The sequence below is a fragment of the Perca fluviatilis genome, chromosome 21, assembly GCF_010015445.1.
Source record: "Perca fluviatilis chromosome 21, GENO_Pfluv_1.0, whole genome shotgun sequence".
NCBI lineage: Eukaryota > Metazoa > Chordata > Actinopteri > Perciformes > Percidae > Perca > Perca fluviatilis.
In genome coordinates, this window is record NC_053132.1 from 4,452,576 (window position 1) to 4,480,097 (window position 27,522).

Sequence of the window (27,522 nt, forward strand, 5' to 3'; positions counted from 1 at the left end):
CTCTCCCAGTCTTTTCTTATTAATCCCGCTCTGACAGAAAGACTTCATCGGGACCCTTACCTCATGCTGCTTCCGGAGATTATTGACGGTTTCTTCCTTCTTCAAGATGGCCGCCTTCACTCTGGCAAAACACAGAGAAGAGGACGTTAATAAGGGGGAAACATAGAAAAAGAATGAAGAAGGTGATTTCACTTCCCGTCTGGAAATCAAATTTCCCCTCGAAGGACAATAAAGAACTCTGAACTGAACTGAACAACACAACGAGACGCAAAATCTATGTGGGGAAATGCGGGCGCCCGGTTAGCTCACCTGGTAGAGCAGGCACCCAAATATAGAGGTTTACTCCTCGATGCAGCAGCTGCAGGTTCGACTCCGCCCTGTGGCCCTTTGCTGCATGTCATTCCCCCCCTCTCTTCCTTTTCATGTCTTCAGCTGTCCTATATAAATAAAGGCCTAAAATACTCCCCCCAAAAAATATAAAAATCTAATAATAAAAATCTATTATTTTTTTTTTTTTAAATAACACACCAACGAAGGACGCCTAAACCACGGCCAAATATGCACACCTAAGTCTTCCACAAACCCCGAACGCCCAGCAGGGACATTCAGTTGTTGCAGTGGTGTGTGTTACCGTTGGTGGACTTCAGCCAGTTCCTCTTCCTTCTCCCGGGTGACTCTCTCCACCTCGAGCCGGAGCCTCGCTCGGACTTCTGACACCTCCACTTTCATCCTGCGGTTCTCGTCCTCCGTCAGCACCAGCCGGTCGGCAAACTCCTGCCTGATCACCTCGGCCAGGCTGCGGCGCTCCTCCACCAGCTTGTCCCTGGTCTGGGAAGGGGGGGAATTCAAATGGAATCTGTGGGATTCATCTCATATGCTGCGTTTATAAGAACCCTGTGCTGCTTAGTGACTTGCTACACAGAGGAGAAGAGCAGCAGGATGGGAAGAAGAAGCTTAATGTGAGGTAGGGGTGGGGTGGGGGGGTGGGAAATCATACATTGTATGTATTGTGATATCTAACGCTGTGCTCGAGTGAAGAAATTCTTAGTCGACTAACACTCATTCAATTGTATCGACTAATCGATTAGTTGATTTATTCAAAAGATCTGTAAATCTGAGTTTCTCCGCAAAGAGTCATGCAAAAGCACCACTTTAATTCTTGTGTTTACCAGAGATGTGCTCGTACGAAATAAGTCACTCAGTATGAAAAGAGGATAAAACATGACTAATCGACTAAAGAAATCTAAGTTGACTAAGACCAAAACGACCGATTAGTCGACTAATCGACTAAGAGGGAGCAGCCCTAGTGATATCTTTTTTCGACAACTTTTAAATAGATTCTTTTCTCTAGAATCGATATTTTTAGAAAAAATTTTCTGTTTATACGGTACAGCTGACAAAAGTAGAAAATCCATGTTATGTTCTTCTTTACAAATGAAATACATGTCAGACTGACTGACTGACATGTGATGTGCATTCTTCTTCGAGTTTTTAGAAATGTCTCCTGATATATTGTCTCTAAAAGTGTATTGTTCAACTTTTGTTTTTGTTAAAGAAGGAAAAGAAAATCGCTATACTCAATACTATCGAATCGCAGTACTTCTAGAATCTCAATGAATGAAAATCGCAATACAAATCCAATCGGCACCCATGTATGGTGAAAGAATCAAATCGGGTCATAAGCATATCTTCCCAGCCCTAATGTGGGCCTTCAGAAGAAAGAGTTTTTTATATATAAATGGTTGATAGATTTGCTCCTTACCTGTGTGATGTCTTCAGTCTCCTGTTCTTTCTGTCGGATCAGGGCCTGGAGTCTAATCAGCTCTCCCTCCATCTCCATCTGCTGCTTCCTCGACTCCTGTTGTTTCTCCACAGCCGTCCTCTCGGAGCGCTCCAGCTCCCTCAGCTCCGTCTCGTATTTTTCCCTCACACGCTTCACCCTGAGAACGGTGTCAAGTAATGGCTGGTGTTGATAAAAACTTCTCTAACATTTGGTGAAGCTGTTGTCTACAGGGGAGGCTCATTTAAATGGAATCAAATGAAAAAGGGAACAACGTGCACGTGCAAACTTCTTTCATGGATGCAACAAAGACAGTTACAGATGTTCCGCAACAGCCAGGAGCTCATCCAATTTCCACGTACTGTATGTAGGACATGCTAAAATATCATTCACGTGTTCATTCCAAAATTTTTACTGGGATTGGGATTTGTAACTAGAGCAGTCTACAGTGTGGTACAGTCAGGAGGTAGGCAGGTCGGTGGTTCAAATGGTTCTTACATTTGTGGACTTCTTTAGCAAGTTTTAGCTTTTTTGAGTTATCTGCTCTATTTTTACCAATACTTGAGACAAAGATATGGTAATAATAATGGTTCAGAAATATATGAAGTGAAGTTTTTTAAATTAAAAGCGTGACATTTTCTTAAGAACGGACCCCTAAAACTCTGCACCTGTACCTAAGAGCTGGAACATGCCGGGCGTGTAAGTGTTGCGTATAGCCACGTAGCGCAGCTATTTTTTATTTCGGCGCACATGTTATCCACGCACGCACACACGCACACACGCACACACGCACACACACACACACACCTGTTGTCAGCTGCCCTCTCACACTCCTCTTTGTCCTTGCTGGTCTCCTCCTCCAGCGTCCAGATGGCGAGCTCGATCTCTTTGTCGCGTTCTCGCCGCAGCTCTTCTTTCAGTTCACGCTCGCGGCTCAGCATCCACGCTTCCTGTGGACACACACACAAACATGCTGTCTGTCCTGGCTGCTTTCGGACTTCATACACAGACACACACACACATGCAGATGAAAAGACAACATAACACACCCAGGTTCATTTCGTCCCTATTTGTTAACTCTTTGCATATTACCAGCGTCTCCACAGTGGAGAGTTCCTGCCTGTATCACTGATGTGTTCCTGTTTTCCCTAACCCCCCCTGACTAATTTTCCTCGTTAGTGATCGACACCCTGAGGGTTTCATCCATGTCACGTTTAAGTAGAGACTTGGAAAGCACAGGTCGCTCTCGCTTTGCTGCACTCCAGAGAGCTGGAAATGTGCCACCTGCGTCAGTCGCTACTCTACAATGGAAAAAGATCATTTTAAGCAGGAAAGCTCAGCTCCGGGTCTTTCACCACTGATAGTGAACTTTCACCTCTTGTATTTGAAACAAGTGCATTAGGAATGCTAGGAATTACCTATGGGCACAAAACATAATATTGACATGGTAAGTCAATGGTTTGTGAACAAAAGAAGGAAAGGGTAGAGATTAGATTCAGCACAGTGTAGACTGGCTGCGTAGATGCATGCCAGCATGTCAACAAACCTCTTTTTTCTTGTAGTTTTCCTCCCAGGTCTGCTTTTCGATGTCCATACGTTCTTGTAACGCCTTCATCTCCACCTGGTCACGCAAACAACACTTGTTTAGTTTTGCTGCAGTCCTGATAGCTGCCTTAGATCTGTCTGATGGATGCTAATAGCAAGTAGGGCTGGGTATTGTTAAAAACATGTTGATACCAATACCGTGACTTCAATACCGGTTCCTGTTCGGTACGCTTTTGATACCAATTTCATAAAATCCCCGTTAACCAAAAAATAAATGACAACATTACGGCACACATCTTTTTAGTTTTCAGCTCAGACGTGACGCCTCTCAAAATACAAAAACACACACCGTGAGCCTCGTTGTAGTGGTGTAACGTTACAGCCAATCACAAACATTTAAAGATCTTGGTAAAAGCATGCTGCATGCTTATTGGCTCTCTGACACTGGTGAGAGTTACTCCTTGGGTAGTGAAATTAAGTATTGAATGAAGAGGCATTTTTCGATACTACTTTCGATAGTATAAAAGGAATTTGGTCGGTGCCTAAAAATATTGAAGTTCGGTAACAATAGCTAGCTTGCAAGTATTATTATGTTAACTAATGTTAGCTGTGTGTAACATTCAACACCCAATCACACACATTATTAGATCTTGGTGGAAGCATGCTGCGTGCTTATTGGCTCACTGACGCTGATGAGATTTACTCAGGTATTAGAATTTGGTATTGAATAACGAAGGCATTTTTCAATACTCTAGATGCTATAGAGGCAATTCCGTCGGTGCCTAAAAAGTATCGAAGTTCGGTACCCAGCCCTAACAGAGTATATAGTTCTTCTGTACGGTTTGTACATGTCACCTGGTGTCTCCTCTCCTGTTCCTCTCTGGTCTTGTCCAGCTCCTCTCTGAGGGCTCGTCCAGCCAGAGAGCTGTTGTCCTCCAGCTGTCTCCGCAGATCCTCCAGCTCAGCGCGCTGCCTGCCAGACAAACACAAACGAGATCCTTATATCTCTACATAAATCACCTGTACAGGTTGTAGAAATATATTGGGTTTAGAATAAGAATGTCCTGTAGCCTGGGATGGCCTCGCTGTCTCCTCCTGTCTGGCATGTGTAAGATAAGACGGGTTCAAATTTAGTGGAGCAAAAGTGCTCCTGATTTGTTTAAAAAACAATTGGAAGAGAATGCACCTAATGAAATCTCTTAAAGGAACAGACAATCTGTAGGCCATGAGAGAAGAAGAGAATGACAGCGATCCCAAGGCTAGCGCGCAACTTTGCTATCAGGTCGGAGACAGAAAGTCTGAGTGATATCCAACCGATTGGCGGCCCAGATGCAATGGCAGGAGGAGGAACAGAAGATGAATAAAAGAACAGGGAAAAGGAAGGTCCGGTGTCAGACCTGGAAAGACTTTGTTGGTGGTTAGGGAGAGAAAGTCTCGAAGGAACGGCTGATCCATATGCATATGAAATATCTGTTTGCAATATCATTTTACTAAAGATTGCTATAGTTTAACTGAACGAATCCTGAGTATTCATTTCCTGGGCTGCCTTTCAACGAACACAATATTTAAAGGGGAAACTTTGAGAAGTGACCGGTGGCCTTTTGAGCCAGAGTAGAATCGGTTCACTCAGGATTTTTTGGGCAAAGCTGCAAATGGAAAAGGATCCTTTACGACAATAATGTTGCAGGCACGAGACACATACAGTTTGCTACCTACAGGAAGCGCTGTCAATGTGGGCTGCTATTATTGGGGTTTAACTATGCATGTAAATGCATGTGTTCCGGGGTGCCTGGGTAGCTCACCTGGTAGAGTGCGCGCCCCATTTACAGATGTGCAGGTTGGAATTGCACCTGGAATTGAATGTCAATCCCCCTCTCTCTCTCTTCCCTTTCATGTCTAAGCTGTCCTATCAAATAAAGGCCTGAAATGCCAAAAAAAAGTTATTTTGGTTCACACTGCCTCATGCTGTTTTTGTTGTTGTTGTTTTTTACTTAGTTATTTCAGTCCTCTATCTTCTAAAGGTCACTTGTTTAACAGCCAATCAGCTGTAATGGCATTTCTTGAGGAAGAACAACTCTAAAGGCGACACGTTTTTTTTTATTTCCTGCAGGATCGTAGACGTGACTGATTTTCAAGCACAAACGCACTTGATTAGAATTTTAGCCGGAGCATGGCGGTGGGTTTAAAGAACAGTTCCTCTATCTGAGACAAATACCTCTAACCCTGAAAGCTGCTCCAGTACAATCAATCTTCACGGTTTCTCCTCTACGGTGTGCCGGCGTTACCAAACTAGACCGGACCCTAACCACAACACTGCACTAAACAAACAAACAAACTCTTTCTTGATAGTCCACTGATTCAGCTTCTTATTCTGGAGACTATAATGAAGACCAACTACTGGAACGTTCTGAGGAAACATTCTCTTGTAAGAGAAACAACTCTGGTTTATGACTTCATAGTTTGACGGTGGCAAAGGTGACCTTTGACCCTACCTTGCAGCCAGCTGAGCCAGCCTCTCCTTCTCATCGGCCACCTCCTTGTAGAGCCGCCTTCTCTGCTGCTGCAGGGACAGCTCCTCCTCCTGGAGCTGCTTCTCGTATCTGACACACACACACACGCACACACACGCACACACACACACACACACACACGCCGCACGCACACACACACACACACAACAACACACATACGCATGAACACAGCACACACACACATAGACAAAAATACACACACACACACACACACACACACCTGTATGAGATTGACTGTACACAGGCTGCTAAAACTAACATAAACAATGTATAGTTATTAGGAGAAATGTTCCAATGCCATTTTTTGTGGATGGATAAATGGATTATGGATCATTTTATTTCTATAGTTTATAGCTGACGTTTCTATTGGCTGTTGAAACAGATGACTTTTAAAGCACATTTTTCTTCGCGGCTAAATAAAGTGATATCGGACTAATTGTCTTTGTTTTGCTTCATTTGCTACACTCTATGATGGCTAAGGCACTTTTTAGCTGACTTTTGTGGGGCTTTATGTCGACAAAATACGACAAAAGTTTAAAAAAGGCGACAAAAGTGTCAAAAAAGCAACAAAAACATTGGGGGAAAAAGTGACACAAATGTCAAAAAATGTCCCAAAAAAACCCAAGATGCAATAATACTGTCAAAGATATTATATGTCAATGGACTTTATATCTGGCCCTTGGTGTGATTCTCATGTTCCAGTGTGGCCGTTAGGGAAGTTTAGTTTGACACCCCTGACGTAAAGCATGTAAGAATGAAGACCAGTATGAGTACTGATGATGTGACGTGCCTACCTCTGCTTGGCTAGTTCCCTCTCTCTCTGACTCTGCTCGTCCTTCTCCCTCTCCAGCTGTAGGCGGAGCTCCTCACACTGGCGGACGTAGCGCTGGGCCGCGCGGTCGTCTGCCTGCAGCAGCTCCGCCTCGTGGAGTGTCCGCAGCTTTTTCAGGTCCTGTTTGTGCTTGGAGATCAGCTTCTGGATCTCTGGCTCCAGACCTGAGGGAGGAGGTGGGGGGGAACAGTTCAGGTTCTGTGGCTGCTGCAAGATGTTTACGGCTCACTGGATAAACCTTTGCTGGGAAAAACACGGGATGATTCATGTTTTTGAAATACCGTAGCAGTAATTCTGGAGAGTCATGAGTCAGATTACTGTGAGGCAGTTTTATTTTAGGTCTAAATACCGGTGTCAACAGAAGTAAATATACCCAAACAGTCCCTAAGTGAAGAAATACAAACAAATGTGGGTTCTCAAGCTCTGTGACTGTACACACACTTCATTAGTACTGGCTGACAACAGTCTGTGACTTTTCATGGAATCAGCTCATCACACGCAGGGAATAGTGGAAGAAAGGGCTGCAACTTATGATGATTTTTTTTTGTCGATTAATGGATTAGATGTTTAGTCTCTAAAATGTCAGAAAATGGTGAAAAATGTGGCTCAGTGTGTTCCCAAAGCCCAAGATGACAAAATGTCTTGTTTTGTCCACAACTCAAAGATATTCAGTTTACTGTCACAGAGGAGAGAACAAACTAGAACAATATTCACATTTAACAAGCTGGAATCTGAGAATTTGTAGTTTTTTCATTAAAAAATGAATTTAAAAGTTGAGAACTAATTATTAATCAATTCATCTTTGCAGCTCTAGTGGAAGAACATTGTAAGTTTCTGCGAACAAACCTGTATCTGTTTGTTCATGCTGCCTTTAACAAGCCGGAAAATGCAACAGCCAGTATGGTCGATGAATTTAAAATACTTTATTTACTAATCCAATGTCCATATAAACCACTACGTCTGCACAATATATCACATTTTTTTATCTGCATTGCAATATTAACTGGCGCAATACACATATCGGGAAAGACACTCGGAGATTTTTTTGTGACAGTTGAAAGAAAATATCAGTAGAAAACTACACTTTAAAATGTAACTCATTCTTTTTTTGTGCTGCCTTTCATTTTCAAATCAATGTTCCATTTATTCAATAAAAGAATGTTGGAAATGATTGCCTTTCATTTGTTTGAAGTTCAACAAGCAGTTGCTGTATTTTAGCGAAATACTGAAAGTAGAAGAAATGCAGAACTGAGTAGGATTCAATATCTGTTTATTTATTTCAAGTAAAATAGTCATCGCGATATTTAACAACATATATCGCATATTGTCCTCATATCGTGCAGCCCTATCAACCACCCTTTCATAATAGATACCATGCAGCATGCATCTTTGAGTTTGATATCAGAAGATCAGTCCTTACAGAGCCAATGTGATCCCTGAAAAAAAAGCTGAAGTCATGCCACATTCCTGCTAACGGATGCATGACACCTGCACAGTGGAGGATTTTAAGGAAAATAAAACTGTACTTGATGAGAGCAGACAGGTAAAAAGTAGAATTACACAGCATTACATTACACACATTTGCTTATGTATGCCCTGATCTTAACAGAGCTTTAGTAAAGAGGATTTAATCTCACATTTCCGAGCTCTGTCTACAGTACCTTTGACAGTGATCTCTTTGATCTTCTTGGTTTTCTCGTCAATCCATTTCTCCCGGCGGATCTTCTCCGTGGCGCTCATAAGCTCTTTTAACTTCTTGATTTCCTGTAAGGGGAAGGAGGGGGAATTATGGTGGCGGGTCTGGTGTCAGAGTGAAGTGACAGAAACGTGACTTATTTAAGTCAAGGGAGGTACTTTCTTCAGTTTTTACACGGTGACGACCATTGAGAAACTCAAGAAGTACGCATGTTACAGGATCAAGATAAGAGTAAAAGGGGAGTTCAAACTAGTTCTGGGCAAGGCAATAGAACTTATAAAATCAATGTAAGCTTTTTATCTAAATCTAGAGATAAATGAGAAAAAGACTGAGGAGACTCACATGCAGACAGACTGTCCAACAGAAGTTGTGAGGGAAGGACAAATGAAAGGAAAAAGGAATGGCAGAAATGAGATGATGAGATGAGATGATCGTGCCAAGGGTGACTGGGTTAGAGGAGAAAAAAAAAAGTTACCTCACACAAGGGACCCAGAATTTGCCACACCTAAAAGCCAGGGGAAAAACAGATATACAGACAAGGACAGTGAAGAAGGAGAGGAAGACGAAGAGACGGGGGGAAAAACAGAGAAAAGATGGTTAACAACGGCAGCACTGCAAGAAAGCAAGTATTCCAACGAGATCAAACGAGATGCAAAAGCAGAAACAGAAAAGCGGAAGTTGTTTGCAGTGACAACTTAGAACTACGCATGCAAATTCTTAAAAAAATAATCTTTGTCAGCCGGTGGGAAAACCGTCTCACCATTTCATGTTGCTCCTGCATTTGTGCGATCTTCTTGGTGTACTTTTGGTCCACCTGCTTCAGTTCTCCCACCACTCCTTCACAGCGCTCATTTAAACTCTTCTTATCATTGATCAGCTGGAGAAAAGACGGAACACATTGGAGACCACGAGGAAAGATAGAAGCATGTCAGGCCATGCTCACACAAGAAAAAGTTGACTTTAGAGAAAACAAAGCCAGTTGCCTAAACAGGGAGCACCCAGTCATATCGTATAACTCGCTGTGCTTCCACACTAGCACAGGTCTATCTAGTATCTAGCGGCACCTTCTCCAGTTTTTCTCTTTTGTTATGGAAATGACAGGTCAGCTGTGGAAAAAAGCGCTTGACATAGGGCGTTTTTTTTCCAGAAAAGTTGAACTTTTTTCAACTTCAAAAAGACTCTCTGAGCTGCAGAAAAAAACATTGTCATTGGCGTTTAAAAAAAAAAAAAAGCACCCGGGATTTTTTTGAAAATGAGTCCATAGGATTATAACGCCCTGAAACACAGTGAAGTGCCCTGAATAGCCACGAAGCACTGCTATTTTCATTTCGGCGCCCATGTTATCCAATCTGCGCCGGCGATGTGTAGGCTCTGTCATGTAAGACACCACCACCTACCTGATCAATGAACGTGAGGTGTCTCTGGATGGTGGCTTCAAATTGTTCCTTCTGGAGCTGGAAGTTTCTGTTCAGCTCCTTCTCGGTCTCCTTCACGTGTCTCACCGTGAGCTCCCTCTGCTGGGCCTGGTGGACGGGGGACGAGAGAAAGGTGTTGTCGTCTACAGCAGCTAATAAGACCAGACTCATTGACATTTAGGGCTCCTGCACGCTGCCTGCGTGGCGTGAGCGTATCAGCCGCGTGGCGTGTCCGTTTATATTTCGGCTCCCATGGTAACAGGTTAGAGCTTACACACTGCCTGCGTGACACGCACGTCTCAGGCGCGCCGAAAAAGCGCGCATGCTAGAAATAGAACTGACGCCTATTTTTCACACAACACGCCAGCGCATTGGAAGCGTTTCCAGGCAAAATAGAATACGAAAAGGTGTTTATATGTCATTTTGACATGAATACATTTAATAAATGACATTTTGATGTTTGAAAGTCTCTAGGTTTTGACATAAATGCAGACATAAATGTCATTTAAAAAAATTATAATAAATAATTATCGATTTTCAATACAGAACCAAATATTCTGTAGCCTATTTTGCCGTCAATACTGCTGACATCGTCTTTGCTGTAATCAAATCAGTATATCTTTATGTTTATGGGAAATACATGTGTACAGACAAGGCTAGCAGCAGCAGCGCCGGGTCAGACACGTTTCTGGCGTAGACATAGACATAGACATAGAAAACGCCACGCAGACGCCACGCAACTGACACGCAACAGAAACACCACGCTCACGCCACGCAGCCAGTGTGCAGGAGCCCTTAATGTGTTTGCATTTTGCCCCCACCAGTGCGCTCTGCAGCATGTTGACTGTGCGTTTCTTCTCCTCCAGCTCCAGCTTGATCCTCATCATGGAGCCGGTGATTTCGGCGGCGGTGGCAGACGCCTGCTCGACACCAACCAGCTCCTCCTCAGACAACACAGCCTGAGAACACGCAGGGGCCATTCGACACATTTTGTTATCAATCAGGAATTCCCCCAACAACAGGATTAACATAATGTGAAAAGGGACAGACGCTGACCTCTCTATGAGACCCTGAAGTAACCGAGCGTGGCCTCTCCTGTTCAGACTTCTCCATCTCATCCAGGAAGCTCATGATGCTCTGCAGCTTGGCCTCGGAGAGCAGGGCGCCCCCATCTGGCAGGGCCGGATGGTGACTCAGCTGGCCGTGACGCTCCAGGTTGTCAGTGGTCAGAGAGTTGGAGTCTCCGTCCTTTAATGGGACACAAGACAAAATAAGAGTTTACCTGCAAAACGTAATGTGCAAGATAATCGCTTTTCTCGATTATTCTGTTTTTGTGATCATTGGGAGCCAAAATTGTGATCGCGATTACAATTTTCTATCAATTGCACACCCCATATCATTACATTAACAAAGTGTCTTTCTGGGCAAAAAAAACAAACAAAAGAAGTCTACTACAGGGGTCTTTAACGTTTTTTAGGCCAAGATTTCAGCTTAGAGAGCAACTTGACAAGTCGGGGTTTGTAGCATTTTGGCAGTAAGTACAGAGCCACTCAATGGAGATGGTCAACTCAGCCCCCTCATCCATGGAAAAAGCTGGGTCAGCTGGGTCAAGTTTTGCCAAAGTTCTGGCAGCTTGCAAGGAGGAGCTGGACCCAAATGTAGACAGTGATTTGCTAATAATATGTTGGATTCATGCTTATGTATATTTTCAGACACATTTACCTTTTGGAAGAAAGAAAAAACGTGCAGTTACTCTGAGGACGCACTAGGGGTCCCGGACCCCCTGTTGAAGACCCCTGTTGCATTGAGGAAGTCTCACCTCGTCTATCCAGGCGTATTTCTCTTTGCTGTAGCACTTTGGCTCCGACAGCCTCTCTGGCTCCTCCTCTAACAGCTTCAGGGTGTCCAGCAGCTCGTTGAGGGTGGTTTTGGACTGAGCCCTGCTGGACAAAGCTCCCTGCCGCTGGTCCTCCACACTCACCGACCTCTGCAGGATCTCCTAGAGCACAGAGACAACAAACAGGCTTAGAACGGGACCAAATCAAAGAACTGCCTTAGCATTTTGCGCTGGCAGAAGGATTACACATCAGTAACTTTTTCCTCATTAAAAGTGCAGCTGGACATTTGTAATTATGTACCTGGGAACACTGGGAACCTCTGCAATTGGACAAAGCTGGGGAAACAGCTCTGAAGCTGGACAGCTCACCGAACTCAGCCACAACATTCAAATTGGAGTCTGTGGAAACATGTAATGGCTCCAGTTATTACAGGGTTCTCTCACATACTATAGTTTCCATTTTCCTTGTCTTGAGAGCTCACCCTTAAATCTTTAGAGACGTTACCCCCTTGCCGACCACATCAATTTTTTTTAGGATTGAGTAAACTGATTACTAAATGTCTGCACGTGTTGATATGCTCACACCTAGTGCATTGTATTGCTTCACCTCATACCTTTTTCTGCAACTCCCTGAAGAAGGCTGGACGCCGAAACGCGTTGAAGTGATGTTTTTAGTCTTATTCTAGCAGGAATGTGCCAGATGTAATAAAGGCAGTTGACCTTTTTTGCTGACTCTATTTTCCATGTAATTCTACCTTTTAGAAACTTTAACTGGATATGAAGATGAGGTGGCGTACAATAAGGCTCACCTGTGTTCTTAGCTTTCACGTCTGTGGGCAACATCGGGCTGTTGTTGCTCGGTGAGGCTGGACTTTTGCCAGTCAGAGGAATCTTGGGTGGTTTCTTGCGTCCTACCACACCTGTCTGCCTCGAGCTTTCCGGCTCCACCTCAGCTGCATGCTGCGCCTCGGCAACCTGCTGGGCTCTTTTCTGCTGCAGCCCCTGTAACACACCACCAGAGGGAGACATTAGTCAATCAAGAGTTGTGAAGCCAACTCAGTGTGATGGGATCGAATCGATTGCTATAAAGACATTGCTTTAAGGCTGACAGCATAGGCCAAACATTCCATTTATCTGCTCTAATCATTAATGTGACTCTTGTTTATCTCCAAATTGAAAGGACTGTCTGCCTGTAACACTGTTAAGAACACTCTTTACATGAAGCCGTTATTTTAGCTTTGATAAAACGATCTCTCATGTTTTTCCACACTCTCCAGCAAAATGTTTCTTCTTCTGCCACTGTGGTGTCTCTCTCTGAACACATGTTTAAGGCTGTTTGACTCCCTGTGGTCTGTACATGGAGAATAACACAGATGTTTGTTCAGAGGAATCTGTTCTTCCCAGCCGACCGCGTTGAACTGAAAGCGCAGCGCGCAGTGGACGCGTAGTTAAAAAAATTCAGAGGTGCACGACCACGCGCCGCGACAGCTTAACCCTGACTGAGGGGTTTACAACGAAAACTTACCTCAGACGTGTTCACCTGGGTGGCAGTGAGGCGGGCCAGACGGGCTTTCTCTTTACGAATGAATTTCCGGTCGTTCTGCTGATGCTGCTGCTCCGGGCAGATGTCTACCTCCGCTCTGTCCTCCTGATCCTGCGAGGGAAATACAGAGAGGATTCGTAAAAAAAAAAAATCAGGAGAAAGGGAGAGATAGAGCAGGAAAGATGTGGAGGGTTAAGCTGTGAAGATACGGAGTTATTTACCTGGGAACACTGAGAGCCTCTGTGATTGGACGAAGCTGGGGAAATGGCTCTGAAGCTCAGCTCACCTAAGTCGGCCACAACATTCAAATTGGAGTCTGTGGAAACACATAAACGGATCCATGCACTTATTAAAGAATCCTGTTCCATTATCTATGTTCAAAATAGCAGTTCTTTGGCAACGGAGCGAGGATATAAAGATGTTTTGGTGTGCAATATGGATACTGCTGGCCAGTACGAGTGCCCTTAGTTTTAATTAATACATAAATTATATTACCAGTAGCTATTCCACACAACAAAATATCACAAGAACTATAAAGAGAATATACTTTATACTACAGTGAAGTCATTTCTTCACAGTAGTTTTAGGTGATTCACAGACTTTTGCCTAGACATCATTAAAAAAAATCACTTTCCACTTTTTTTGTGCAAACATGTTTTATTTTTTCCACTTTTTTGACTATTTCATTTAATATATATAGTGTAATATATATAATATTTCATTTTTTTATTCATTCCTATATATTATTTTTTCTTCTTCTTTAAAACAGAAAATGATGCATATTTGTTGTGCTGTATTATATACACCAACTGTGATATTAAAATAAAATAAAAAACAATTCCCATTAAATCATTTTCTTAATATTCCAAATCAGTTCGAATGATCCATGTCATCTTATAACAAGGATGAATGTAAATGAATGATGATGAATCTGAAGTTGAAAGAGCACAGATCAGAGGCATACACACCTGTGTTCTTAGCTTTGACATCTGTGGGCGACATCGGGCTGTTGTTGCTCGGTGAGGCTGGACTTTTGTTGCTTAGAGAGATCTTGGGCTGCTTCTTGCGTCCAGCCCCACCTGCCAGCCTCGAGCTTTCCAGCTCCACCTCGGCTGCCTCGGCAACCCGCTGGGCTCTTTTCTGCTGCAGCTCCTGTAACACACCAATGGTGACAATGTTGTAAACCATCGTAACACAGGGCAGGGTTTCCCCAAGAAAAGTTGTTTTGCCCGGTGGCAAGTGGTAGATGTTAATTTGGATCCGCTAGACGTGTCAACGTCACAGGACGTGCATCGTGGGCGCACCTTATTCTGCCTCTGATAGGCTTACCCTGGTATCCTTACCCTAACCAAACTGTCAACATGTCTAGCGGATCCAATCTAGTGTCTTTATTTCAACTGGGGCCAGTCACAGACTGATGGCAGCATTAACTTAGAGCCCAATAGTTTCTGTGACAACAGAATCATGGAAGGAATCACAAAATTGAGAATTTAAGAAAGCTGTGAGACAGATTCAATAGGGCCCTACATTAACTCAGTGCTGAAAGCTAAACTGATTTGAAAATATGACTAAAGTCTAAGTTTCCAAACAAGCCTCCCCACTGTAACTCAGGGGTTTTTCCTGCATTGAGGAATTTTTGGCGCCCCCCCAAAGAGGTTTTAGAATGTACCAAAGGAAAATCACCAGCGGAAAAATAGCACTTCAAATCCTTTCCGCATGTGTTTTATAGCAATTTACCAAACAACAGTTGAAAGAGTGGAAAGTAAACTTAAATAGGAGAGCTGATTTTTACATTGGTATTTAAATATTAATATTATTTTCTTAGGCATTTCTGTTGATTGGGGTTTCATTTACTCAAGCATAATAGACTTTTTTGTTTATCAAATTGACAGAAATAACAGGCAAATGCATATAGATTTCTGTCAAATAAGGTAAAACAGACTCATTGCCTTTACTCTACACGGACATGCTTATTGTTGTTCGTAGTCCCCCCCTCCAAAAAAAAGGTCAACCCTGTAACTGTAGTTTAAAAAACGTCTTAAAAATACATCAAAAAATGTAGGCCTGGAGGGGGGGGCAACTTATGCCCGGTGGGCCACCAGGCTTGTAAAACACTGGCGGAAACCCTGCAGGGACAGCATCCACAAAGACGCTTGATTCAAATGTTTAAATCAAGTTAGAATTGGTGCTACATGTCACGGGGTGAGGGTCACAAAGCATACTTAATAGTTTCAAGTGCATGATCTAATAACGTAGATGTGATTCCAAATGTAGTGTCACTGTGTCACAGTAAACAAACAGTCTTATCTTAGCTCAAGGGTCCACTCTACTTTTAGTTTTAGCTTGAGAGGAGTTGTCTATGTTAGGCAGTGTGACTCTGCCACTTGGAGACTGGAATTATCTGAAAGAAAACCTGTAACATATTAGGGACCTATTTTTATTTACCAGGCAAGAAGTGAATAGCAAAAGATGCTTCTAAATTGCATTATGTGAAGAATAGGATGCAATGTTTTTGGAGCTTGACACATATATTGCTGTATCCATTGCTTTGTATATGCGAGACCGGAAGATATTATGTTAAACACAGGTGTCTGGTAATCCAATGTGGGATGGGCCAAATGTTTGGCATGACGGAATAACGGAAATAAAAATAAATGAAATAATAAATGAAGGACTCAAAGTAGAGCCAGATCGATTTATCGTCGGGCCGATATTAGGCATTTTCCAAACTATCGGTATCGGCATTTATAATGGCCAATAAATGAATATTTAAAAAATAAAATAAAAATGGACAAAACCCGCTTCAACCATGTTCTGAGTGTTGGCGTTGCATAGTTTGTCCACCAGAGGGTGCTCTACAACGTCCCTGTTGGCAACACATTGTAGAGTGAGGACTCTACAAATAACTAATGTTAGGGAAATCTCTTTTTTTATTTTGTTATGTGTTTCTGGATTATTATTTTTTTAAATATATATATTGGCCGATATATTGGAATATTGGATTTTTAAATCACCAAATATTTGTATCGATATCGGCCTTAAAAATCCTTTATGGGTCGGGCTCTAATTCAAAGCCAGGCTATCTTAGTCTCAGCTGCATCAGTTTTTTCAAACTTTGTGGATGTTGCAATACTAAAACTGCTGGAGGTAAACCAGAGGTAACGCACCTGGATGGCAGCCAGGCGGGCCAAACGAGCTTTCTCCTCACGAATCCGTTTCCTGTCTTCGTCCTTTTTCTGCTGCGGCTCCAGGCGACCGTCCTCCTCCGTTCTCTCCTCCCACTCCTGAAAAGAGAAAGACATAGATAGTGTTAACGCAGCAGCGATGGAAATAGAGAGATAAGACCAGTTAGACGACGGAGAATAAAAAGGTAGGAGTGAAGCCGCCTGGGGATAAAATGGATACCTTTCTTTTGCTGGCAAGGATGCGTTTGAGCGCTGCCTGGTTAGTGTGCTGTCTCTTGGCATGGCGCCTGTACCAGCGCTGGATGGTGACTGCTGCCTGGTTCACCTGCTGAATAAACCTTCAGATACACAAAGGAACTGCTATGAGTCACACAACAATTGACAGAAGAAAATTACCATCAACAGAAGAGTAAACACTGAGTAGAAACTCTGTGGAAACTAGGGCTGTCAAATCCCTGTCAAATACCACAGAGGTCTGAATAAAACTACTTGTGTAACAATAACATTAGTCTTCTCTCTCTCTCTCTCTCTCTCTCTCTCTCTCTGGAGTGTGCAGGAGACAGGACAGGCCGCAGATTATACCGCGGTCACGGAGCCGTACGTAATTTGGTAATTAACCACGAGTCTCTTGCTTTTCCATGAATTTGTCCGACGATATTTTCTCGTTGTCTCTGCAGTTAAACATTTACGTTAGCGTCTTCGTGGCGTCTTCTTCTCAGCCATTGTCGTTGGTTTACTTTCGGTACAGGACAGCCGCATTATAGAACGTCATCAACACGCCCACTCGCTCGCTGTCCCTCCCCCCCGACCAGCTGGGCTCAACCAAGTCTCGCGTTTGCCAGACCTTCCTCCACAGCGCTGCGGAGGAGGGTCTGGCTAGTCCACACAGCATTCCGGGATGGGAGGAAAACGTACTCTGGTTTATTGGCATTTCTTTAAACCAATCACAATCCAAGCGCCCGGACGGAGCAGCGGTGCCTCTGCAAAATAGCCTCGGGAAGGAACGTGTTTTGGTGGAACGTGTGTACGTTCAGAAGTAAGGCTAGACAATATATCAATATTATATTGCTATCGTAATACAAGACTAGATATCCTCTTAGATTTTGGATATCGTAATATCGTGATATGACATAAGTGTTGTCTTTTCCTGGTTTTAAAGGCTGCATTACAGTAAAGTGATGTACTTTTCTGAACTTACCAGACTGTTCTAGCTGTTCTGTTATTTGCCTTTTCCCCACTTAGACATTATGTCCACATTACTGATGATTATTTATCTTAAATCTAAGTGTGAAGATATTTTGTTAAAGCAGCAATTGTCAACCCTAGAATATCGCCGCAATATCGATATAGAGGTATTTGGTCAAGAATATCGTGATATCTGATTTTCTCCCTATCGTCCAGCCCTAATCTGAAGTTGTTTTTAGTCGTGTAACAGAAAACTCAGATGAGACAGATAGTCTAGCTAGCTGTCTGGATTTACCCTACAGAGATCTGAGGAGCAGTCAACCATAGTGATATAAACTAGGCTCAATCAGACAGGAAGCTGAACGAAGCAGCAGCCCATGAACGATCGCGCAATGCAGATGGGTGTGATAGTGCGGCCTTTTACTCTCTTATAATATTTTAATATACATTTTCATATTCAAATCTCTGTTTGTTTTTTTACTATTTAAATATATATTCCAATTTAGAATATTCGTTGACAGCCCTAGTGGAAACTGTGGGTCTGACCTCTCGGCCTCCTCCTCAGTGACCTCCCTCCTTCGAGACAGGCCGGGGCTGCCGCGCTGGGCCGACACCGGAGATCTGTTGTTGGAGGCGGAGGACGCTGAAGAGAAGTTCTTCTGGGACTTTGTCAGCGAGCTGTTGTCTTGTGACACCTCGTCGTTTGCCGTGGCCTTCAGGATGTTGCTGAAAGCAAAACAGGATTGGGAATTAGAAGAAACCTCACACGAGGTCTCTTCGAAATTGAGAATTTGACTGAACACATGCCAATATTTCAAGATAGTGATAGTTGATCTTTGAGAAAAAACCTGTGATTATGATCCTAATAGTGTATAACGCTGACACAATCAGTTACCATAAACAACCGGCATAGCAAGTACTGATCACATAAACAATACAGTAAGTATGACTTTGAACAAAACAAATGGTATGCATTATTATGGAAGCAGCCAAACGCATTGGATAAGCTCTATTAACCCCCCTAAATGTGCTAATTTTCAGGACATACTTAAACGACGGCCTCTGGTTGGAGCTCTTCGGCGTGAGTGGTTTCTCAGAGTAGTTGTTGTGTAAGATGGTGGTGACAGAGTTGCCCACCGCTCCTTTGTTGCTCCTGGGAATAAACAAAAAGACAATGACACTCTCCAGGAGACAGTGCTGTCGTGTCTTTGCCTCAAATACTGAGAATGCCACTGCCACCTTTTTCACTTTTTCACCTACCCTTCAAGGCATTACAGTAACTGATGCTGTACATGCTTTGTAACAGGGTCTTACCATATTACAAACTCAGCCCATTGACACAGTTTGCATGGGAGAAAAAAGGTGCCAGTGTGTGGGTGGAATTCCTGAAAGCAGTATCAGCTGCCATGATCAACAGGTATGAAACATGAGAAGCAGCTAGAACATCCAGAATGCAGCCGTGCAAGGAGTCACGGGACAGATGTTAGGCTTGTCCCAGCTCTACCTGGACTATTGTGTGTGTGTGAGTGCATGGGTGAGTGCATGCGTGGGTGTTAGGGTTGCACAATATATTGTTTTCTTATCGTCATCGCAATATACACATCGCAAAAGGCTGCAACATATCAGGAAATATCAGCAGAAAACTGCACTTTAAAATGTAACTCTCCTTTTTTCAGTGGTGCCTTTAATATTCAATTCACTGGTCCATCTGAGAAGCCGATCTGAGTAGACTTTAATATCTGTTCATTTATTGTGAGTAATATCGTCATCGCAATATTCAACAATGTTATCGTCATTTTCCTCACATCGTGCAGCCCTATTGTGTGTGTGTGTGTGTGTGAGTGTGTGTGTGTTTGTGAGTACGTGCATGTGTACCTGTTGTTGGCAGTGAAGGTGGCAGCCAGAGCGATGCCAGGCTCTCTTTTCTTCAGGCCGGGGGGGGAGTCCACGCTGCCAGTGCTGCGGGGGCTCGAGTGCACGGGGAAAACTCTGGGCTGATCGTCCTTAAAAACGGGAAACATATCCGCGTTACACCATGAGCTACTGTAAAATTTGACACCCAACATCTTTTTAATATTTTGATAAATATTTGTAGTCTTTAATATTGGCTATGCCTTTTAGGCTAGCTACTTAGCATTGATATTATAATGATCCAGGGCCTCAACTAATGATTATTTTCATCAGTGATTAATCTGCAGATTATTTTCCCGATTAATCGATTGGCCTATAAAATGCCAGAAAATGGGGAAAAATGTCCATCCCAATTTCAAAGTCCATGGTAATTTTTTGTTTTGTCAGTCCAAAACCCAAATACATTTCGTTAGATATGATATAAAACAGAAAAGAGCAGAACATCTTCATATTTGAGAGGCTGAAAACAGCACTTTCTGCCATTTCTGCATGACTTAAAGGATAAATGGATTAACTAAATAGTCTGCGATTGTTTTTCTGTCAATCGACTAGTCGATTAATCGACTAATCGTTGGATCTCTTTAATGATCAAGATGTATATTAAATCTAACGTGATGATAAGTTTAATGTTAAATACGTTCATTTGTATGGCACTTTCATCCAAGGCAATTTCCACATAAGAGCACACATGATGACAATACCAGGATGTTCCATGTGGTTCTGTCTGGCGAGGCTTTGCTGAGGCTGGCCAGTTTCTTGCGTCCATCTGAGCTGCTGTCAAACAGGGCCAGGTAGTCCTCACTCGGTTCCTGACTGGGAAACGCACATAAGCCAGCCAAGGGTTAAGCTTGATTTATACTTCTGCGTTAAATCTACGCCGTGGCTACGTGCACCTCTCGAAAAATGTCACGCCGATGCATGTTGCTTGGCTTGTGGCTTGGTAGTGTTGTGTTTGCCCCAACTTGTTTCTTGGTTCTCCTTCTCCATAAACAACATGAAATCAAGGAGAGGGTTAACTTTACCTGCTACACAACCTGGGAAAACGTATTTCAGGTTTATTTATCAGGGACAACGCATCGGTTATCGGTTTCACTAACTACTAGGGGTGCAATATTGTTATCGCAATATCACGTTGGGCAATATTATATCGAGGGGTGCAAGATATATAGACTCAATATCGTTTTCACAATATATCGAAAGTGTAAGTATGCAATATTTAGTTGTGGAGCGCTGCGTCCCGTCAGTTGGCTGTGTGGCTTAGTTGTGTTTGATTTAGAGCTTGAAACGCTGTAATGGTCATGTTTCATTGGCCAGTTACCGCGCCACGTGCACATGTTAGTGCACGTCAGAGCACGGGCCCACTATGTGACAAACCCTATGGAGCGTACCACGTGTGTGCATATTTCAACAGAGTGACAGTGTGAGTGAAGAAATAGATAGAGACAAGAAAACGGAACGAATCAGAGAAGCGAAAGAAAAGTTGTGTTCTGTTCTCTTTATTTATATATTTTATACTGTCCAACCAGTAGAACATGTCCTGTTCTGTAGACATGGTCCTTATTTATATATTTTATACTGTCCAACCAGTAGAACATGTCCTGTTCTGTAGACATGGTCCTTATTTATATATTTTATACTGTCCAACCAGTAGAACATGTCCTGTTCTGTAGACATGGTCCTTATTTATTCATTTATTCATGTTGGACCAGTCCAATATGACAGTGAGTTGAAATAAACCTTGTGTTAGTGAAAACTTGCTTAATTTGTTATGAATCTAGTTTGATGCGTTTTCCCGTCACTTTTGTAATTTTACATATGTCTAAAAATATCGAAATTAATATCGATATCGCAATATCACATTTTGTCAATACCGTGCAACCCTACTACTAATAATCGGTATCGGCCATAAAAAACCAGTATCGGTCGATCCCTATAACAAACAAGGCACAATAGCATAGACATACATGTTGGTGGACATGCACAAAAACCACATTGCTGGGACAGTAACAAGCAACAGAAGATTAGCCTAACTATACAATAGTGAAACAGACAATCACACAGGCAGAGCCCAAAAAAAAACAGTCAGGCAGAGCAGGAGAGACAAGATGGCAGCAAGTTTCAGTGCCTGAATTAATGTTGACAGAAAATAAAACAAGCTACTTGCATGCATGGATACCACATGCCATTTGGGTGACTGACTTTAAAAGGTTGTTGTGATAGCTGTGAGCCACGAATATTTTTTTTTTTTCAAATGTGTCCCTTTATGCGGAGGAAAAAGCACAGTCTGGGCTCAAGTTTCACACAACAAGGGCTTTGCAGTGCCCAATACACGACAAAGCAACTCGATACAAAGCAGGAACCTCGAGTCGGGGCTTTTAGTGACAGCTTTTGTGATTAAATAGTTCTAACGACAGCTGCAGAAACGGGACTCATCCCCTTCTTTTCTACCCCCCAAGTACTGGAATTTAGTATGTAGCAGCTGACCGTCTGCTAGGGGGAACTCCGTTACGGATTCCATGCAAATGCGTGCACGCATATGTCGTTCCTGTTGGCCTGTCATTCGTCCTCCAAATAGCCTTACACGCCAGCACCTCCATCATGAGGCTGTAGAGTGACCTCTTGTCTGGCCTTGCCTCCTCTGGTATCTGTGCTGGTGTGTGTGTGGTGGTGGGGGGGGGGTGAAGCCAGCTGGTTCGATGAAAAGCAATCGGACGACACAAATTTAGGCAGCACATTCCTCTACTTTTCGCTTTACAAGAGAGTGGTGCACGCAGGGGAGGAAGCAGTGGAGAGGGAGAGGGTGGTGAGTGACCCAATGAGAGCCCTGAAAGACTCAGAGACTCGGAGGGGGTGTTGGGGGTATTTTGAAAGTCTTTAAATTTAAAGCCCCTTGGCTCAGCATCCTCGGAGGCAGAGCGGGGGGGCTGGTGGCAGCTGCCGGACAATAGAAGCAGAGCGTGCACACACGCACACTTCTCCTTTCACTGGCTCCTGATGGAGGGGGGTAACCTGACCCCGAAGGTCCAGGCCCTCCCCCTCTAACCTGGGACAAAGCAAGTCCCTGCGACCCCCCCCCCCCAGCTTCCCTCCACTCTTTATCATGCAGGAGCTGGCGCGCCACAATTCCCATTGTCCGGACTGCTGAAGCTTCAGGGCTGCCAGCTGTTGCTCACTGAAGAGAGGCACTCTGGTTTAAAGAGCAAAGAGTCCACGCATGAAGAGCTGAGCTACGGGGACTGTCCCTGCTTCCAAGACTGCCTGACACACATTATCTGAAATGCACACATTCTTTTCTGTCATTTCCAAAAACACGCTCTTCATATTTCAGACACATGTGCGCTACCGTAAAGGTCATATGACGAGCTCACTGACAACCTAAGAGCAACTTTGGCCCGAGGCTTTGCAGAGTATGTTTATCAGCACACGCTGTACTATGTGCAGTTTAGTGTGTCAATGTCAGTGATAAGGACGGAGAATACTGATTGGCCGGGAGAAATAAGAGGGGATACAGATTCTCACTGAATTATTTCTGGTCTATGTGCAAATGTGTTACAAGCACAGTGTCTTTCCTAGGTTTGTGCAAGACTTATGTGCACATATTTGACGGGTGATTTTGACGGGGCCTCCCCCTTTTTTAATAAAAAGAAAAATGCAGTTAAACATCTTTATGGACCATTATGATTACCATATTTGTCCAAAAAGTTAGAAAAACCTAGAGCAGATAATACATAAATAACACTCAAAAAGCTTAAAGACAAAACTTGACCAACTACACACTTTAGATCTGAGAAAAGTTAGTTAGTTGTGATGCTCTCATTGATTTTTAGGGCTGTGCTCGACTGAAGAAATTCTTAGTCGACTAACACTCATTCAATTGTATCGACTAGTTGATTTAATTGACAGATCTGTAAATCTGAGTTTCTCCACAAAGAGTCATGCAAAAGCACCACTTTAATTCTTGTGTTTACCAGAGATGTGCTCGTACGTTTCTTGGAAATAAGTCATTCAGCATGAAAAAAGCATAAAACATGACTAATTGACTAAAGAAATCTAAGTTGACTAAGACCAAAACGACCGATTAGTCGACTAATCGACTAAGAGGGAGCAGCCCTATTGATTTTACATTCATTCAGCTTAGGTTGTGCCCCAAACGGCTTGGGTGCTGCGCCTAAGCCTTATAATGGTAAGGGAAAACCCTGCAAGAATAGACAATACCAAAATAATACCAGTGTTATTACATCACCAGGTGTGTATGCGTGTGTGTGTTTGTACCTTAAACTGATGTTGGCCTGCTGATTGACCTGAGTGGTGCTGTTGGACCGCCTCAGGTTCTTGATGGAGCGGGAGCTACCAAAGCTGGCATCACTCTGTGGATTTAAAAGATGTGTTAATGAATTACAAGATACCATTGCAACCCCCATATCAGTGTTTTCCCTGGGTTTGTGGAAGACGTAGGTGCACATATTTGGTGCAGGGTTTAGGGCTCCTCCATTAAGAAAAAAAATTAAATGCAATTTGACATCATTTTGGACCGTTATTATCACCATATTTGTGTCTAAAACGTTGGAAAAGCTAGAGCAGGTAATAAATAAATAACGTTCAAAAAGCTTAAAGACAAAACTTGCTAAAGAAGTCCAACTACAATCATTTAGTTAGTTTTGATGATTTTACATTCATTCAGCTTAGGTGTTGCCCAAAAACGGTATGGGTGCTGCACCTACGCCTTATAACGGCAGGGAAAACCCTGCATCACACACTCGGTATCATAGAGAATTCTGAATCAAGCTACTTTAAAGACAGTTCTGATTTGCTCTTTCCTGACTCTTGATGGGATTATGCCATAACTCATGAACAATCAGCAGCTCGATTCTGTTGCCGGAACAAAAGTACCCACGTGGCCATGCACGGTTACTCACCAGGGTGTTGCGTTTTCCTCTGCTGTCACTAGCCACGGAAACCGACACAGACCGAGAGAAGTATTTCCCAGGTGATGCGCTGCTGGGTCTTTTGGACATAGAGAGCTGGGAGCCTGACAAGCTGAGGTCCAAGGCATCTCCTGAGACGCCTGTTGGGATGGATGAAGGGCTACGTGTTGCCGGCATCCTTTGAAAACCTGAAACGTAGCAACGTACGCTTGGATATAAGACACAATAGGGCGCACATTGCCCGAGAATTCAGTGGGAACAACCACAACAACAGAGGAAGTAACAGCCACCCCCACCCCCACCCCTGACTGTTTTGTCTCCGGGGTAACCAACAACAAAACCACTCACTCCTTTTACTACAGCTGGGATAGGCTGACAAACCGGGAGAGCAAGTTGAAATCAAAGTACAAACGAGTAACTAACAGTAGTTAGGTATTGTTCTGTGCTTTAACAGCTAAATGTTTATCATGTGAGCCAAGAACCAGGCTAGGTAAATGGTCAAATAAATAAAATGCAATGTTGCTGATGCTATGAGGCTAATAGTAACCGTGTGCTGCTAAAATATGCTTGCTTCGAACACTCTACCATTGCTGCTACACTGTGGCAGGTGTCAGTTAACTCTGTTGGCTAACGCTATCATCTTTCCATCACAAACACAAGATCGTGAACAATGACAGATATGATGAATATTGTTACCTGTCAAACAGCATTCGAGCAAAAATGTACGTGTTGTCAGCTCACGTTAGTTAACATCCTGTACTAATACTAATGCTTGGTAGGGCTGGACACCGCACTTCGATCATTTAAGGCACCAAGCGACCGAATTGCCTCCATAGTATTGAGAAATCGAAAAATCCCCTTGTCATATAAAACCAAATTTCAACGCCTAAGGAGTCACTCTCATCGGTGTCAGTGAGCCAATAAGCATGCAGCATGCTTTTGTCAATCAAGATCTAGCAATGTTTGTGATTGGCTGTAACGTTACATCACTACGACGGGGCTCGTCGTGTGTGTATAATAAAGCATACAATTGTAACGTGTATTGTGGTAATTTTTTTGTTAAAATGGATTTTATAAAATTGGTATTGAAAAAAAGTGTCGCTCGGGAACTGGTATAGAATTTGTGGTATTGGTAGCGATGTCGAAATAGTTTGAATGATGCCCAGGCCTAGCTATTGGTAAAACACCAGTCATTATACTTTTACTACCAGGCGCTTTCACACCTTTAGTTTGGTAGACTGCGATTCAGGGGGGTGAAGTTGCAACATTGTTGCTTTTTCATTTGGATCCATTTGTCAAGCCACCAAACATTGTAAAGATTGTAAAGATGTTATACGGTCGAAGCAGTCGCTGGTCTAATTGGACAGAATATTCGAGTGAAACTCGCTGACATTTCTGGTCTCAGAAATAATGGCGCATCACCAAATTCATAACATTTTAGGTTTTATGATATTGCTTTTATGAAAGTCCATTTCCACCAATGTGATGGGAACCAAAGATCCTGTGAGTCATTAGAATAAGAAACCTTAAAATCATAACTTAGTATCTCAAAATAATGATTTAGTCTCTCGTTATTTTGAGAAAGTTTCTGATGATTTTGAGATACTTACTCATTATAATCAGTGGTGTAGTCTACGTGATACGCAGGTATACGCAGTATACCCACTAAGAAAGCTCCAGGATTTCCATATACCCACTTAAAAATGCCCAACAACATACTTCCAATTATTAATTTTAATATATTTTTAAATGTCAACTGTGTTTTTCATCTTCACAGAGGCTAAATAAAGGTATTTCCACCGTAAATTTGTGCGTAAAAATGTGTCAGAATGCAGGAAATGATTGATGCTTAAAACTTCCCTGAGGGAGGACACCCAGACCCCCCACTATGATGCCCCCCTCCCAATATGGTAGATTCTGGCCAATATAAAGTACAATATACCCACTACAATACATTAGACTACACCACTGATTAGTATGTCTTACATGACATTTTCCAACACACTAGCAGAAATGGGCTTCCATATACTTTAATGTTTCTAATATAACAATCTGAGTGAATGAGAAGGCCCTTCAGACAATCAGCGATGTATGTTCATCATAACAGGTTATGGATTTGAAAGTTATCATCCCTTAAATCATATAAAGGTCCGCAAGTTGTGTGCGCAAGGTTGAAATTGCAAGGCTAGTAAAATGCACTGTTTTTTTTAGTTCGCGTCCTATATTGGGTCGGATTCTCACCTAAAGTAAACCGAGCTCTAACGTTACTGCAGTTGGTTAGCGAACCGAGTCCCCCGTTTTCAAGCGGACCAGAGTTGGAATGAGCTTTCACACACCGCGGCCAAACCAACCGGACTATCCTTGCAAAATGCTCCAGGGTTCGGTTAAAACGAACCAAACAGCTCAGGTGTGGAAAGCAGCCGTACAGTAACCGTCATTATACCGTTACTAACGGTATATGTAACCTTAGTAACGTCACCTTGTTGACGACTGGCGCAGATTATCTGACATTATTATTATTATTATTATTATTATTATTATTATTAACTGATGCAAATAGGGATGTTTTGCAATGTAACATCATACAAATACGATACCGTTAGTTTACACTCTTTACGTTAAATCACCGCCTCGTTTTCAGCAGTCACACTAAGCTAATATTAGCGCTTATGACGTTAGTTGGAAAGGAATAAAAACGGCTAGTTTTCAGATGAAGTCTGGCCAAAGCAAGCAGCTAACTTAACAGTTAACGTCTTTAACGTTTCTCCCACTAACCCGAAACATGGTTGCTGAGCATGCAAGTTAGCGTTTACTACTTACTTCAAAAGCTGGGTGGCACCATTGCTGATAAGTACGCTTTCACGGTTGTGTTTTTAATTCCCAACACAATCCTCCTGATGCCCAGTGAAAGTACTCCGTCGACTCAGTGGCCAAATACGGGGGGACTAACGCGAAACATCATCTCTGTGGTAACAACACACACAATAGCCGCCTCTCGACGTCTGTGATTGGTGGAGAACAAATATTGTTTTTTTTATTCGTGCATCTGATTGGCTGGGCGGAGCTGTCTTTCCACTGTGTGGATTCCAAGGGGCGTGGCTCGAACAACGGTTTGGTTGACTTTGCAAAAGAAGGTG

At 42.9% G+C, this 27,522-nt stretch overlaps 1 protein-coding gene across 2 annotated transcripts in view; it reads right to left on the reverse strand.

The window, feature by feature from the left end:
* The window catches only part of cep131 (centrosomal protein 131), a 27,511-nt gene extending 163 nt beyond the window's left edge, over window positions 1–27,348 (reverse strand). The window contains exons 1-29 of one of the 2 annotated variants that reach the window (XM_039787723.1): window positions 27,206–27,348; window positions 24,377–24,573; window positions 23,733–23,827; window positions 20,162–20,273; window positions 19,425–19,552; window positions 18,598–18,702; window positions 18,096–18,275; window positions 16,585–16,702; window positions 16,347–16,463; window positions 14,148–14,331; window positions 13,401–13,495; window positions 13,162–13,290; window positions 12,446–12,638; window positions 11,938–12,035; window positions 11,619–11,798; window positions 10,856–11,047; window positions 10,621–10,758; window positions 9,782–9,907; window positions 9,145–9,261; window positions 8,860–8,889; window positions 8,350–8,452; window positions 6,651–6,852; window positions 5,818–5,925; window positions 4,181–4,298; window positions 3,327–3,401; window positions 2,588–2,730; window positions 1,763–1,940; window positions 632–828; window positions 61–121 (exon numbers count right to left, since the gene is read on the reverse strand). In XM_039787723.1, coding sequence (XP_039643657.1) covers window positions 61–121; window positions 632–828; window positions 1,763–1,940; window positions 2,588–2,730; window positions 3,327–3,401; window positions 4,181–4,298; window positions 5,818–5,925; window positions 6,651–6,852; window positions 8,350–8,452; window positions 8,860–8,889; window positions 9,145–9,261; window positions 9,782–9,907; window positions 10,621–10,758; window positions 10,856–11,047; window positions 11,619–11,798; window positions 11,938–12,035; window positions 12,446–12,638; window positions 13,162–13,290; window positions 13,401–13,495; window positions 14,148–14,331; window positions 16,347–16,463; window positions 16,585–16,702; window positions 18,096–18,275; window positions 18,598–18,702; window positions 19,425–19,552; window positions 20,162–20,273; window positions 23,733–23,827; window positions 24,377–24,562 — 3,708 coding nt within the window. In that variant the 5' untranslated portion in view covers window positions 24,563–24,573; window positions 27,206–27,348. The remainder of the gene's footprint in view (window positions 1–60; window positions 122–631; window positions 829–1,762; window positions 1,941–2,587; window positions 2,731–3,326; window positions 3,402–4,180; window positions 4,299–5,817; window positions 5,926–6,650; window positions 6,853–8,349; window positions 8,453–8,859; window positions 8,890–9,144; window positions 9,262–9,781; window positions 9,908–10,620; window positions 10,759–10,855; window positions 11,048–11,618; window positions 11,799–11,937; window positions 12,036–12,445; window positions 12,639–13,161; window positions 13,291–13,400; window positions 13,496–14,147; window positions 14,332–16,346; window positions 16,464–16,584; window positions 16,703–18,095; window positions 18,276–18,597; window positions 18,703–19,424; window positions 19,553–20,161; window positions 20,274–23,732; window positions 23,828–24,376; window positions 24,574–27,205) is intronic. The other variant, XM_039787724.1, reaches the window with a different exon arrangement.
* Between the last annotated feature and the right edge of the window lie 174 nt (window positions 27,349–27,522).